At 40.6% G+C, this 12,299-nt stretch overlaps 1 protein-coding gene across 7 annotated transcripts in view; it reads left to right on the top strand.

Annotated features, from left to right (window-relative positions):
* LIMCH1 (LIM and calponin homology domains 1) overlaps positions 1-4,656 on the top strand; it is a 174,504-nt gene extending 169,848 nt beyond the window's left edge. For all 7 annotated transcript variants that reach the window (XM_039550350.1, XM_039550353.1, XM_039550351.1 and 4 more), the window contains 2 exons: positions 645-747; positions 3,247-4,656. In XM_039550350.1, the coding sequence (XP_039406284.1) occupies positions 645-747; positions 3,247-3,272 (129 nt within the window). In that variant the 3' untranslated portion in view covers positions 3,273-4,656. The remainder of the gene's footprint in view (positions 1-644; positions 748-3,246) is intronic.
* The last annotated feature ends 7,643 nt before the right edge of the window (positions 4,657-12,299 follow it).

Genomic DNA, 12,299 nt, shown 5'->3' with positions numbered 1-12,299 from the left:
TTCTTTACTTACAGGGGGAAGCATCATATAATTTCTCTATTGTGCTCATTGTTTTTTAAATATAACATTATTTACCTTGTTATTTTTTTAGGTGGTCTTTTCTTCCTTCCAAAAACACAGTCAGTCCCAAAGCCATCTTTGATCTGTCTCATGGTTGGAAAGCTTTGACTAGAAATATTTCTTGACTGGTTTGGGGTGTTTCAGTTTGGAAATAACCTGAAGTGTTTTTTAGAGAACTTAGAAAGTATCCATTTCCATTATCTCTGGCCCAGCTGATATTAGACATTTGTGAAGACTTTTTTGATTTTAGACATTTACCCTGACTATATCTCTGGCGTCTTTAAGCTTTATCCATCACAACTGGCCTGGCTCCAGAATGCAACCTCAAAGTCAGATGTCCCATATAATCATTAGACTTCACTTCTGTGTAAATGGAGGCTGCTCAAATCCAGTCCTAAGCACTTTTGACTTTACAAAAACCCTCTTACAGATTTGCAGTGTTCCCCAGGAGTATGGGCTGAGTTCTAGGGGTGTATTTTTCTCACTGTTCCAAGAACTGCTGAAACAAAAGTAAAAATTTGGGAAGAGTTGTGACAGGTAGTAGGGTGTGGTCTGTCTTACTTTCTCTGTTCTTCAACTGACAGTGTGGCATTTGCAAGGGACAGTTGGGAGATGCAGCGAGTGGCACAGATGTCAGGATTAGAAATGGTCTTCTTAACTGCAACGATTGTTATATCCGATCCAGAAGTAAGTACCAAGTACTGGGAGCTCTAACAATACTGTTGCCATGGTTTTAACTGGTGGGTTTGTCTGGATCTGACACTCAGGCTCTTCGCCATGGGAAGAGGAGTCTTCCCATGCCATTTTAATTATTTTCTCATATCAGAAAAGATTTCCAAGCCCATTAAACTTTGCCCAGAGGATCTCTGCTCAGCACTATTAGACTTAAAGGCTATTTCTGTGCATAAACATAAACACCTATACTATGCATGCATATTGTGTGACCTGGAGGCTTGGATCTCTCACATCGCAGGAGACAATGTAGATAATTCTACCTGATCTAGGACCCTGTGTTTGGAGAAGTTCCCATTTTTTGTCTCTAGGACTCCCTTTTGTGGACAAAATGGTCATGTAAAATATTAAGAACATTCTGTAACTCGTAGAGAATCCTTGTGTTGGTATCCCCAGATATGTGCTAAATAGTGTTGCTTACCATTAATTTTGAAGAGTGAGCCAGACAATTGCACGTCAGAAAGAAAACTTCATGCATTTTGCTGCCTTAGAGCAGGTCACCTAAATGTCTTTCCGAGTCCTGGATTTCTGTGACTGCTGCCAAATTACTGGAACATTTTAGCTTCACCCCAATGTCACCAGTGCTGGTCAGCTGGCTTCCACTGTGTGGAAAACAGTTAAGATGTGAAAACAATAGAAGCAATTGTTGTCTTGCTGTTAAATATTATTTGGTATATTCACTGCCTACAATTCCAACTGATAAGTGGACATCTAGAGCTCTTTTCACTTACTATTTCCCTTCTTCTCTCTCAAAAGCACTGGCTGTAGAAATCCAGGAGTAGGAAAGGTACCTCCCTATCTTTTCCAGAAGAAGATTGGGTACTTTTTCTCTGATGCTTCAGGAAAGAGATACTTCTCAATCAGCAGAGCTAGAGGGTGCTATTGTATAATCGGTTTTTTGGCTTTTTTTTTTTTTTTTAATTCTGCTCAGAAATGTTATCAACTTTTCATTATTTATATAACCCAAAATATTTATAAATAGCTTTTTCCCTTCATGCTTGATACTATAAACCTTCCTCATGTGGATGAGGTCCTGACCCTTAAAATGCAGATGTGCACGTCCATCTTTACACAAAAAAGAGAGGAAGGTATAAAAGCTATAATTTCCTTTTCTTCTTAGTCCTTTTTGCTTAAATAAAAAGTGATGTCCCTTGAGGATTGATAAAGGCTCTAATAAATTATCAGCTTATATGCTGTAGAAATCACTCTCTCCATCATCATTTCTACAGCAGTATTACTAGAAAATGCGTTACAGAACTGTATGCAGTATTTCATGTAACAATGTTTTGCATTTGTACATACCCAGCAGAATGGTAACCAAGTCCATGACAGAGGAAATAGATTTTGAGAAAATGTATGGCTCCTGAAGAATAATAATGGCAAAGGGTTTGTAATTTTTACTACAGATTGCCTCTTCCTGCTGTGTCCACCAGTCATATGGAATCTCAAAATCCAGTTAGTTGAATTTCAGCTACAGTAACTGTTGTTGACAATTCAAAGGGACTGATTTTGATAGAACTGCAAATATTGCTAGTTGCCAATTTTTAACAAAATTTGATGCACTGCACACCTGAAATTAAGAATAAACTGGTGCAATGTCAGTGTCTTGCCTTTCAGTTCTGGGAATAATGCTGCAAAATATGAAAACAGTTGTTTGATTGCATGGCTTGTGCCTTCCTGCCCCCATGGCTGCATCTGAAACCTGTGCAGCAGTGGGCAGAAGTGACGGTCTCTAACTAACCTCGGATTAATCAGTATTGTTTTGAGATGCTTATGGACATCTGGATTAAATATTTTGGCTCCCAGAAGCTTATCTGAAAAAATGAATAATTCTGGTTCAAAATGAATCATCAAAAAAGAACAAGAAAAGCATTAAGGCTTACGTAGTGGTCCAGGGTTCAAAATATTTCTGGTTTTCAGATAAAAGTGGATGGGGTTTTTACTGGAAGGTTGTTTCTGTTCAGCGAAAACTCACAAGGAAGGAAATTCTGTATTCAATGTCAAACACAGGGAATGGTTACAGGTTGATGAGTGTCAAAGTCAAAGGTGAGAGCTACATTAATGAGATTCCCTATATGGCCAAATAACACAAGGAGTCACACAAACTAGGCACAGCTGAAGATGAGTCAGCAGTCCTTTGCTTTATTATTTTGCCGCTGTAGAGCCTGAAATAAATACACACACAAGTACTTGGGGCGTAAAATAAGATCAGACTTCATGCAGAATGCATTCAATGTGTGGTAAGGAAAATACATTTCCATTGGAGTTATGCTGAATCCTTCTTTGTAGTAGTTAGTGCCCCAGCTTTGCAGGAGGAAGGAAAAACAGGGCACAAATATATGTAACTCCAGATGCTTTTGGTTTTTTTTAAATCATAGAGATCATGTGAGGAAAATCTATGTTTGTTTATTAAAATTTGTAACCAGTTACTTGTTCTGGTTTTTTTTTACCCAGCTGCTGGACAGCCAACTACATTGTGACATGACTTTGAGTCCTAATAACTTTCAAGAAGGAACTCTCTTCTCATATGTATCGGCTGCCTCCAGACAATCACTTGTAAAAGCTTGAATCCATGGACATGATGGCTCTCATCTCGTTTTTAAAAACTCACAACAAAGCTGCACCTGCTCCTTTGAAATGCAATACGTTGGTTTTTGCTTCCTTAAGAAATTTGCAAAATATGTATGACCGTGTTTGGGATGGCAAAGCCTAAGTACTATAAAAACAAAACAAAACCACCTTTCAGGTATGCTTATGATACCCAGTCTGTTACATTGTTCTTTTGAAAGTAATAAGAGAATAAACATGCAATAAAGCTGTTTTGTTTTAATATTTCTAGCAATTAAAAAGTTTAAGTTTACAGAACCTTTATAGAATATGCCAACTTGAGCTGAGAAGTAATTTTAAGATAGCATCTAATCAGTGCATTTGAAAAACTAAACATCACAGTACGACCTCTCTGTTATAACTGAAGCTATAACTTTTTTTATACAGAGACTAGTTTGATAATACATCCTGTAATTCTGAAGCATTCTGTGTTTATATTACCTTCAATGGAGGGTAGAAGTCAAACAAATAAATTATTGCACCTTTAGTCATAGGATTTTTTTGTTTGTGTACCTCAGTAATGTTCATGCCTATAGCTTAATATTCTCTGAAATAAAGATTACTTCATTAAACCTAAAGACTGCATACCATTAACAATGGAAAAATTCCCATCAGGAGCAATCCTTCTTAGTAAGTTCAGCAGCCTGTATTGTTATTAAACTCGATGAAAGGTGACGTGGGGGAGAGGCGGCCGAGCAGGCAGACCCGGCTGAGTTGTGAGTCTCCGAGTTGCAGTTTGATGCTGTGGTGAAGCTTTTCTCTTTGGCATGTAACTTGCCAATCAGTGATTCAAGTGGGTTGGACATCTGCTTGTTCACTTGAAAACATTACACTTGGTTGAAATCTCATGCAGAGGAACACGTGTGGTTTGGGTACCCCCTGGGGCAGAGAGTTAGATGACCTTGAGCCTGTGTTCCTCCATCCACTACCCAAAAATAGTCAGCAAAACCCAGAAGTATGGAAGATGGGCAGGGAGGAGGCTGGCAGAAAAACTACCTTGCCTGTGTTTGGTACAGTGTTCCTTTGTGCTCTTTGATTAAGCATGTGCTCCTTACTAAAGTGATCCAGCAGCTCATTGAAACAGGGGTTCAGCAGGTATCTACAATACACAGACAAAGTTAGGGAATGTGTTGTAACTGTAAAATATCCTAGCTCTTTTTGGTAAACTGTTACTGAAAATATCTTCAAATGGAGGGAAAAAAGTTCTTTTTCTGCCTTAAAACCACAATAAAACTAAATGAGTAGAGATTTCTTCTATCTATGTGCATATCTGTTGTCTTTTGATGTGTGGGTAAATAGAAATGAAGTGGTTATTAGGGAAGCAATAATTCTGAGTTGTTCTCTAGATAGCAATTATTTATTGAAATGCTAGACAATTGCTTGCAAGTGAGTTGCATAACCATGCAAAACTGCGTGTCATCAAACACACACGTGTGATGTCATTGGAGGACATTGTGACTATCTCCTGGAAAGTTACATGTTACTTCCTTAATACTGTGCCTTATAAAATGCAAAGCTGTTGCACACAGTCAGCAATGACTTATGGATGCAATAAATCCAAAAAGCTGAAGTCCTTTATGGACTTCACCTGGGGAATATTTTTAAGTAAAAAAAAAAATAAATCAGACAAATGTTTTGAAACTAAAAGTGATATCTTGTATTTTGATCAACCACCTGCATGATTTACTGTTAAAGGGTTTTGATAACAAGGATGCTTACTCTTTGTTTGTGGTTGTTATAACATTTTTCCACAAAGAATGCGTAACATGGAAATTCAAGAAGCAGATTTCGTAACTGATGCAGTACATCTGTGTAACTCCATGCGCTGCATTAAGGATATGTGAATATATAATGTCTGGACCTAATTTTTAAATGAGACTGTGCATGCTTGTGCATCTGTTGGATATGAACCTCTAGCACTGCTTCACCCACATGATAGAGTTAGATGTGCAAATCAGTTCCCAAGTGTATCAAAGGGTTGGTTGTCTCAGAGGTCAAGTTCGCTTCTCATTCCTGTAGGGATAAGTGCCCAAAGGGCTTAGGAGCATGGCTGGGATAAAGTGCATGAACGAGGGGGGAGGGATATTGCATCGCACTGCAGACACATCACTGGGTCTCTGGAGCTGCTTAGGAATTGATCCCAGTGTCTATCAGGTAGTTTTGTATATGCATGTTTTAGCAAAGTTGGTTGTACGTAAAGCGAAATGATGCAGCGCTCAACGATGACGATTTTTTTCCCCAATGAACGTCTATTCACCAGCACAGAATAATTTTCAACAGTTTCCTGAATCATACATGCCAACTTCTTATGTTTGATTTTATATTCCGTCTGGAATCTTACATGGCAAATTCATTCAGGCTGAGACTTTTTTTCGTTTTTCTTCCAGTTTAAACACATTAATATGATACATTTCTAATCAGGAACTTTGGCAACAGAAAAAAATAACACTTTCCTACATTTGAACTGCAATGTAAATGTATTTGTTGCAAAAAATGATTTATTATTACTGAGCAAGTACGATGTATGTAATGGGTTTTAGGCGTTTTGGAATTTATTTAGCCTCTTACTACTTCAGAGAATCTGAACAGGTGTCATAACCCATCTGTATTTTACAAGCCCATTTTCATGGTGTATTTTTTCCCTACTCTTGCTATGTAGTGTTATTGATGCAGTACACCTGTAGTTTTCAGTGAATGTCGTAAAGGTTGGTGAACCGGAAGAGGACCATCCTTATCTGCATGTCCATTCAGGGACAAGGATTGCTGTCCTAGCTGGGGCTAATGTTGAATACCAATTATGCTAATCTTCCCTTTATTTTATTTATTCTAAAATGCCTCTGGAAATTAGGAAAACTTGTCTAAAACTCAACAGCTTTTATAGTAAATGTATGTTTATAAATAAAATGTTGATTACCTTTGGTGGTGTTGATTTTACTTATTATAACTAACTTCTGTTGCATGAACCTGGATTGCAGAGTAGAGGCTACTGCTTGGTTGGGGTAGGCTGAGCCAAGCTGTGCTCCCCAGGACTTAGTATATGAGATGAGACAATGAAAAGGACGTAGCTGAGATGGCAAAATGCACTGTGGATTGCCACTGTAAGCTGTAGCCCTCTATTCATAAGAGCACGTGTGCCTGTTGTGGTAAAAGATGAGCAGAGAAGGCTTACTGTAGAGAGGTAACCCCAAAGTCCTCAGAAGATCTTTCATCAGTGTTGGTGGACTGTGGCTCAGACTTTCACTCAACAAAGCACTTTCTATATGGCAATGCTAAATATGTACTTGGTTAATTCCATTTCCACGTAGCAAAGATCCTGGAGTCTGTGCTCACTTTTGCATGTACTGAGGTATCTCACTAATTCTTGAATCGCAACAAGTGTGTGACTTGTCCAGTCACCAGAAGAAAGTTCACACAAAATTTTAAGCTAATAACTGCCCCTTTTTCTACTTTTTAATCGGGTATTAAGTGGATGACGTGTTTGGGTTTGTGCCAGTAGAGCATCTCGGCTGTTAGATGAGTCATGGGGATGTACTGAAAATTTAATTTTTTTTAGTTCATTCATTCCTTTATTTTTATCCTGGTGCCTTAATGGCAGTGCTGCTGGTCATACATTATTCCTGCGTGTCTGTGAGGGCCAGCATTCTCTGTGGTGGCAGAGGCATGCTGGGATTCCCAGCAGTGCCATCGGTGCCCCGTCTGCGGGACCAGCTCGCTGCCGCTGGAGGTTGCTCTGAGGCTGCATTTGGAGGCAGTCAGGCAGCAATTTCTGCTCCAGCAGCTCTGCACCAAGGCTGCTGGGCACACAGACAAACACTGTTTGTGACCCTTATGAGCCAGGGTAAATGGTGGCAATCCTGGTAGGATTTTTTGTAATATTATCGTTATTATTATTACTATTTTGTAATGAATGTGACCTGCACAGTCATTTATGATCCTAAAAGGGAACCACTGGGGGTGCACTCACCTGGCAAAATAATTTTGAATACCTTGTAAAAGGGGAGTTGTATCACCTGCTCATCTCCCCAGGACCTTCAGCTGCAGGTAGCAAAGGCTGCCTGGAGGGCCCCGAGAGAAACCACTGTGCTAACAGGGCCTTGGCATGCCCCAGGAGAGGACAGTGGCTTGCTGAGCAGTGGGATGAAGCTGAGGGCATATGGAAGAAATAGGAGGTGATGGGAGAGAGGAGTGGGCTGTTACAGCTAAGGTTCGAACATCAGAGCAGAGGATACCCCATGCAAAATGGGATGTGTCTCCTCTACATCCTGTCCAGGTGTGATGCCTCCATCCCTCCCTTTCCCCCCACTGTGGACTGTCAGGACAAGGGCTCAGTTTCCTCCATTCAACCCACTTTGTTTTGCTTACTTTTCTTCTCTCCTTAGCAGGTGTTTTGGTCATCAGTGAGCACAGCCAGGTGCTGGTAGCTGTGGGAGGCTCTAGGCACAGGTGATGAACATCAGTAACTTGCTTACCTTGTGAGTAATCCTTATCCAGAAAACTCTTCTGGAGCATAGTTAAAAGCAGGCAGCTACCACTTTTTTTAGAAAATTAGCTTTAGGTACAGTTCTTGCTGCCCAGTTTAGCAAAGATGTGGTTTCAGATGGGTCCCCTTCCTGGTAATGGGAGGCTGGTTAAGTAGTTACTTAATAAACTTTGCAAAGTGGAGGCTTGTCCTTTTCTCCCCTTTACCAGGTTGGGTAACTGGGGAACAAGATGACAGAGACACATCTGCAGTGAAAATCAGAAGGGGTTATGGGCACTCAAAGAGTGCAGATGACCACCACTTGGATGGGAAAACAAAAATGTCAGTAAAATATCTCCTGTAAAGGCAAACAGGTCCTATATAGTTTTAAAAGCCTCCGGTGGGAATGTAATTTCATCTGAATTTCCTGATAAGGGGAAATGACTAAACTGGAAGCTGCTCAAGTTTTTCAAGTAATAAGAGCCCAAGAAAAAGAGATAGAAGGTACAGGACAGGATGTGACTCGTCCTATGGTATGGGGGGGGTGGTATTTGAGAGGTTGGGGGAGTGTCTCTTTTCTAGTTCATGTTTTTTATAAAATGTAGCATCAGTTAAACATGCAAGAGGGAGCTGCTGCTCTGTAGATCTTACGGAAAAACCCATGCTCTGCAAGAGTAGCTAGTGAAGCTAGCTAAACCCCAAAGCATATGGGGTTTTAAGCCATTTAGGAAGAAAACCTCTCCCTTATTTAAGATAATCTTATAAGTCACTGTTAACTCATCCATGGAGTCCATCTGCTTCACTGCATGTGATGTGCTGTAAATTCTCTTAGCTAATGCCACATCCATAGTTCACAGATGTATTTTTTTCTAAGCAGATGACCTGCTGGTTAAAACCTGCACAAGCCAGTCATGGATCTAGAAACTAAATCAAAACTAACCAGACTGCAAATCTTTCCTTGAAATAACAGAATTTATCAAACAGGAAAAGAAAGCAAGATTTTAAAAATTCCTTTTTATCTATTACGTCTGATTAAAGACAAAACCACTCCAACTGCAAGCACAGAAACAGAGACGTGCTATCCTCATCTCTGGAAACTCCTTGTTGTAATGCTGGAACAGCTGTTCCAGAGACCTGGACTTGGGGGGTTTGCAATGGCTATCCCCTATTTTCCAGTGGCCAGGTGCTCTTTGGTTGTCTTTGGGGTGGTTTATAGAACTTTGTGAGTGTGCACAACTCCAAGGAGGTGTTGCCATAATCCCCCATATAGCAATATGTCCCTATCATTCAGATTGAAGGTGTCACCTCCAAATGCAGTTTTCTGGGACCACATCTAAACATTGCCAGGTGAGAACAAAGTGGCTATTTTACCAAAAGATGTTAAATGTAGGGGTGGGGGGCGGGGGTTAGTCTAATTACAAACTTTTCTTAGGAAAAATGAATTCCAGTGATTTGGCATCTGCGTGGTCAATTAATTAATACTCATGTGTTGAAGTAGACTAGATTGCAGGATGGGCTTTCTGTGTTGGACTTTGTGCTGTTACCAAGTCTCAGTTTGAAGTTGTTCTTGATGGATACACAATGATAACACTCAGATCATTTCCAGCCTGAGGGTGAAACTCTCTGAACTGTTTCGTGAACTGGTGTTCTGGAGGTTTTTTAGAAGACATTTGGCCTGGCTCATATTTGATGCTTTTTGGTGCCCTTCCTGGTTCCATGGGTTTATACTGAAACCGTTCTTGGGCAGAGGGAAGTGCTCATGGTTTGTCATGGTCTCTGGGGAGTGGAAGACACTGCTTACAGAGTCTGGAGGGGGAAAGCCTTGCACTGAAGCCAGACATGACCCTGCAAACCCTCTGTGCCCAGCCATGTTCCAGTTAGGCTTTACATAGGTTTAATATCAAGACAGCAGTGTTAGATAGACCTGTGAAATGCATTCTGTCTTGTTGTTCTACATATTCACAGGCCTTCAGCTGAGTTTAAAACATTGGATAAAAGGACAGCACTCTATGTAAAAAAGAAGCCCGTTAACACATATCTTACCCATACTCCTAAATGCATTTTGTATCTTATTATTTTGAAACAGGTAGGATGACATTAAGAAGGGATCTATGGCAAAGTAGGGGATCTATGCCACTAACTGATATAATTACAGATCTGTTCCAGTGGACTAAAGCTGAATTTTAAAATTAATTTGCAGCCTCACAAACCCACTTTCAACCACGTATGTTAGAATGCCACCTACATGTCCAGCGTGCATCCATGTGACGATGGCAGTGCTGGCAAGCAGTGGCAGAGGCCAATCAACCAGCCTGAACTCTCATCCTCTCCATTTTGCTTCTGCCAAAGCTGTCATCTCTCAGAGCTTTTGTCACAGATACACCGGGGTACACAGCAGTTGAAAAGCCATTATCTCTTTCAAGAGTAGTGACTAATGTGCTTTTGCCCACAGCAATGTGGAAAGTCATAGGAAGATTTTGCTGTAGAATCAGCTGTGTTTACCTTGTGGAGAAGCAGCTGCATTTTCCAAATATTTTTTTAGAGAAATAGAGGTCTTTATTTCTTGCAAATCTTTGCTGGTAAGTTTCTTCTTATATTTCTCCTGGAACCTGTGATTGGTATTTTTATATCCTTCTGTCCTTAGCAAACAGGCAATTTTAAGGCTTTTTTTCTCTGAGTAAAACAGTATTTCACTTGACTGGATGATACTGTCCAGTGTAATTACCTGTGGTTTGATAATCAAAACTAAAAGCACTTTTCAAAACCAATCATGACAGTTGACTTTTCTGCCTGTGATGGCAGCCCATCTACCACAATATTGTGCAGCATGAGGGCCAGTGTGTCCCTCGCAGCAATGCACAGTGGTGAATCAAAATCATCACAGCTAACTGATGCCTTCACTGCGCTACATTTTTTACAGAAAAGGACGGTGCTTGTAGTTCATGAGGCAAGGCTTGCCTCATTAAATCATCTTTTCAGACAATGGACTTCTGAGAAACCTTTGGAAAAACCAAACTCCAAGGAGCTCAGGTGGTGGCACTGCCTTTGCAGTAATTCCTTTCAGTGGTGGGGGGTGAAGGGGAAGGAGAAAGCTGTTCACTTGCACAAGCTGCAAGTCATCCATGCAGGTGGGTTTATATCTGGGGAAAAAAGCCTGCATGATTATGTCCAGCGACATTTGCAGCCATTGCATTTCTTCAAAGTGATGTAGGTGGTGCAATATCTCCAAAGCTGTATTTTTTCACATGGGGCTGTGTGTTGATAAATAACTGAACAAGGTATAGGTGCAAATAAACAGTTTATGATGGAATATAATCACCTGATACTTGGTTTTCTCAGTATCTCTGTCTTGAATGCTTAGAATCTGCTTATAGCACGAATATAATTAAACATGTAGATATGTTTTTCTTTACTGTGTCAAGGCTCTTCAAGCATGTGGCTGTTTTCACACACTTCCAGCTGACAATAACCCTCATGTGTTGTTACCCCAGGAGCTGAAGACTTGCATTGTACTTGGTAAACTTTGATGCAAAAAGTGATCAACTTGAGTTCCTACCAGCTATAGGCAAGGTAAAATGGAAAGGCGAGTGAATCATTGGATGCAGAAGAGGCATGCATCCCAACTTCCAGGAACTGTTTGCCTATCTTGGAAAAACTACTTCAATGAGGATCAAGCTCTCAGAAGGTAAATGGTGGAGCTGTAGCACTTCTCCCCTCTTGTTATCAGCCTAGGACATAACCAGTTTCTCAGCCTTGTTCTGAGTCCAGTTAAATCCAGCTGTGCCCCCATGGCACATCCCAGCTTGCCAGGAGGCTCATTTGGCTGGAGCTGGCTCTGCCTGGCTGCCCGTTCAGCTTGGCCTGGCTCGTGGCACCGCTGCTCTCTCTGCACCTTTGCTGTGCATCTGATACAGACAGTTTCAGTTTTTTCCCTCAGATGCTGGAGATTTTAATTTTTAAGCTAGAAATTCTTCTCAGTTAATCAATACAGCATTTCCCAGCTGCTTCCTGTGCATGTTCAGTTAGAACAAAGGGCTGTAAAATAACCAATGTTGCTGCTTGGTGGGCTTTGGCAAGACTTCAGCAAACAGGGCAGCACTGCCTGCTGGGGGAATGCTCTAGCAGAACTAGGTGCGCAAGAAGATGGTTGGAGCAGCCCAAGTGTGGCAAAGGTGCGCATGCTGCACTGAGACTTTTTATTAAAACCTTGTGGCTAGCAAGGCAAATGTAAGAGGACATGTCTCTCCACAGGCTGCCATAGTACTTGTCATCCAGGAAAGGGAATAAGTACGGTTTTATTTATTTACGGTTTTATGACAATATGTATCTCTTTTGACAGTACTGAGCTGAAGCTTGAATACAAATATCAATTACTTCCTTATTATTGCAGTAATATAAAATAACTTGGGCTAGATTTTGAATCATTTTGAATGCCACAATA

The sequence above is a fragment of the Corvus cornix genome, chromosome 4, assembly GCF_000738735.6.
Source record: "Corvus cornix cornix isolate S_Up_H32 chromosome 4, ASM73873v5, whole genome shotgun sequence".
Classification (NCBI taxonomy): Eukaryota; Metazoa; Chordata; class Aves; order Passeriformes; family Corvidae; genus Corvus; species Corvus cornix.
This window is presented reverse-complemented; position numbering and strand designations above follow the sequence as displayed.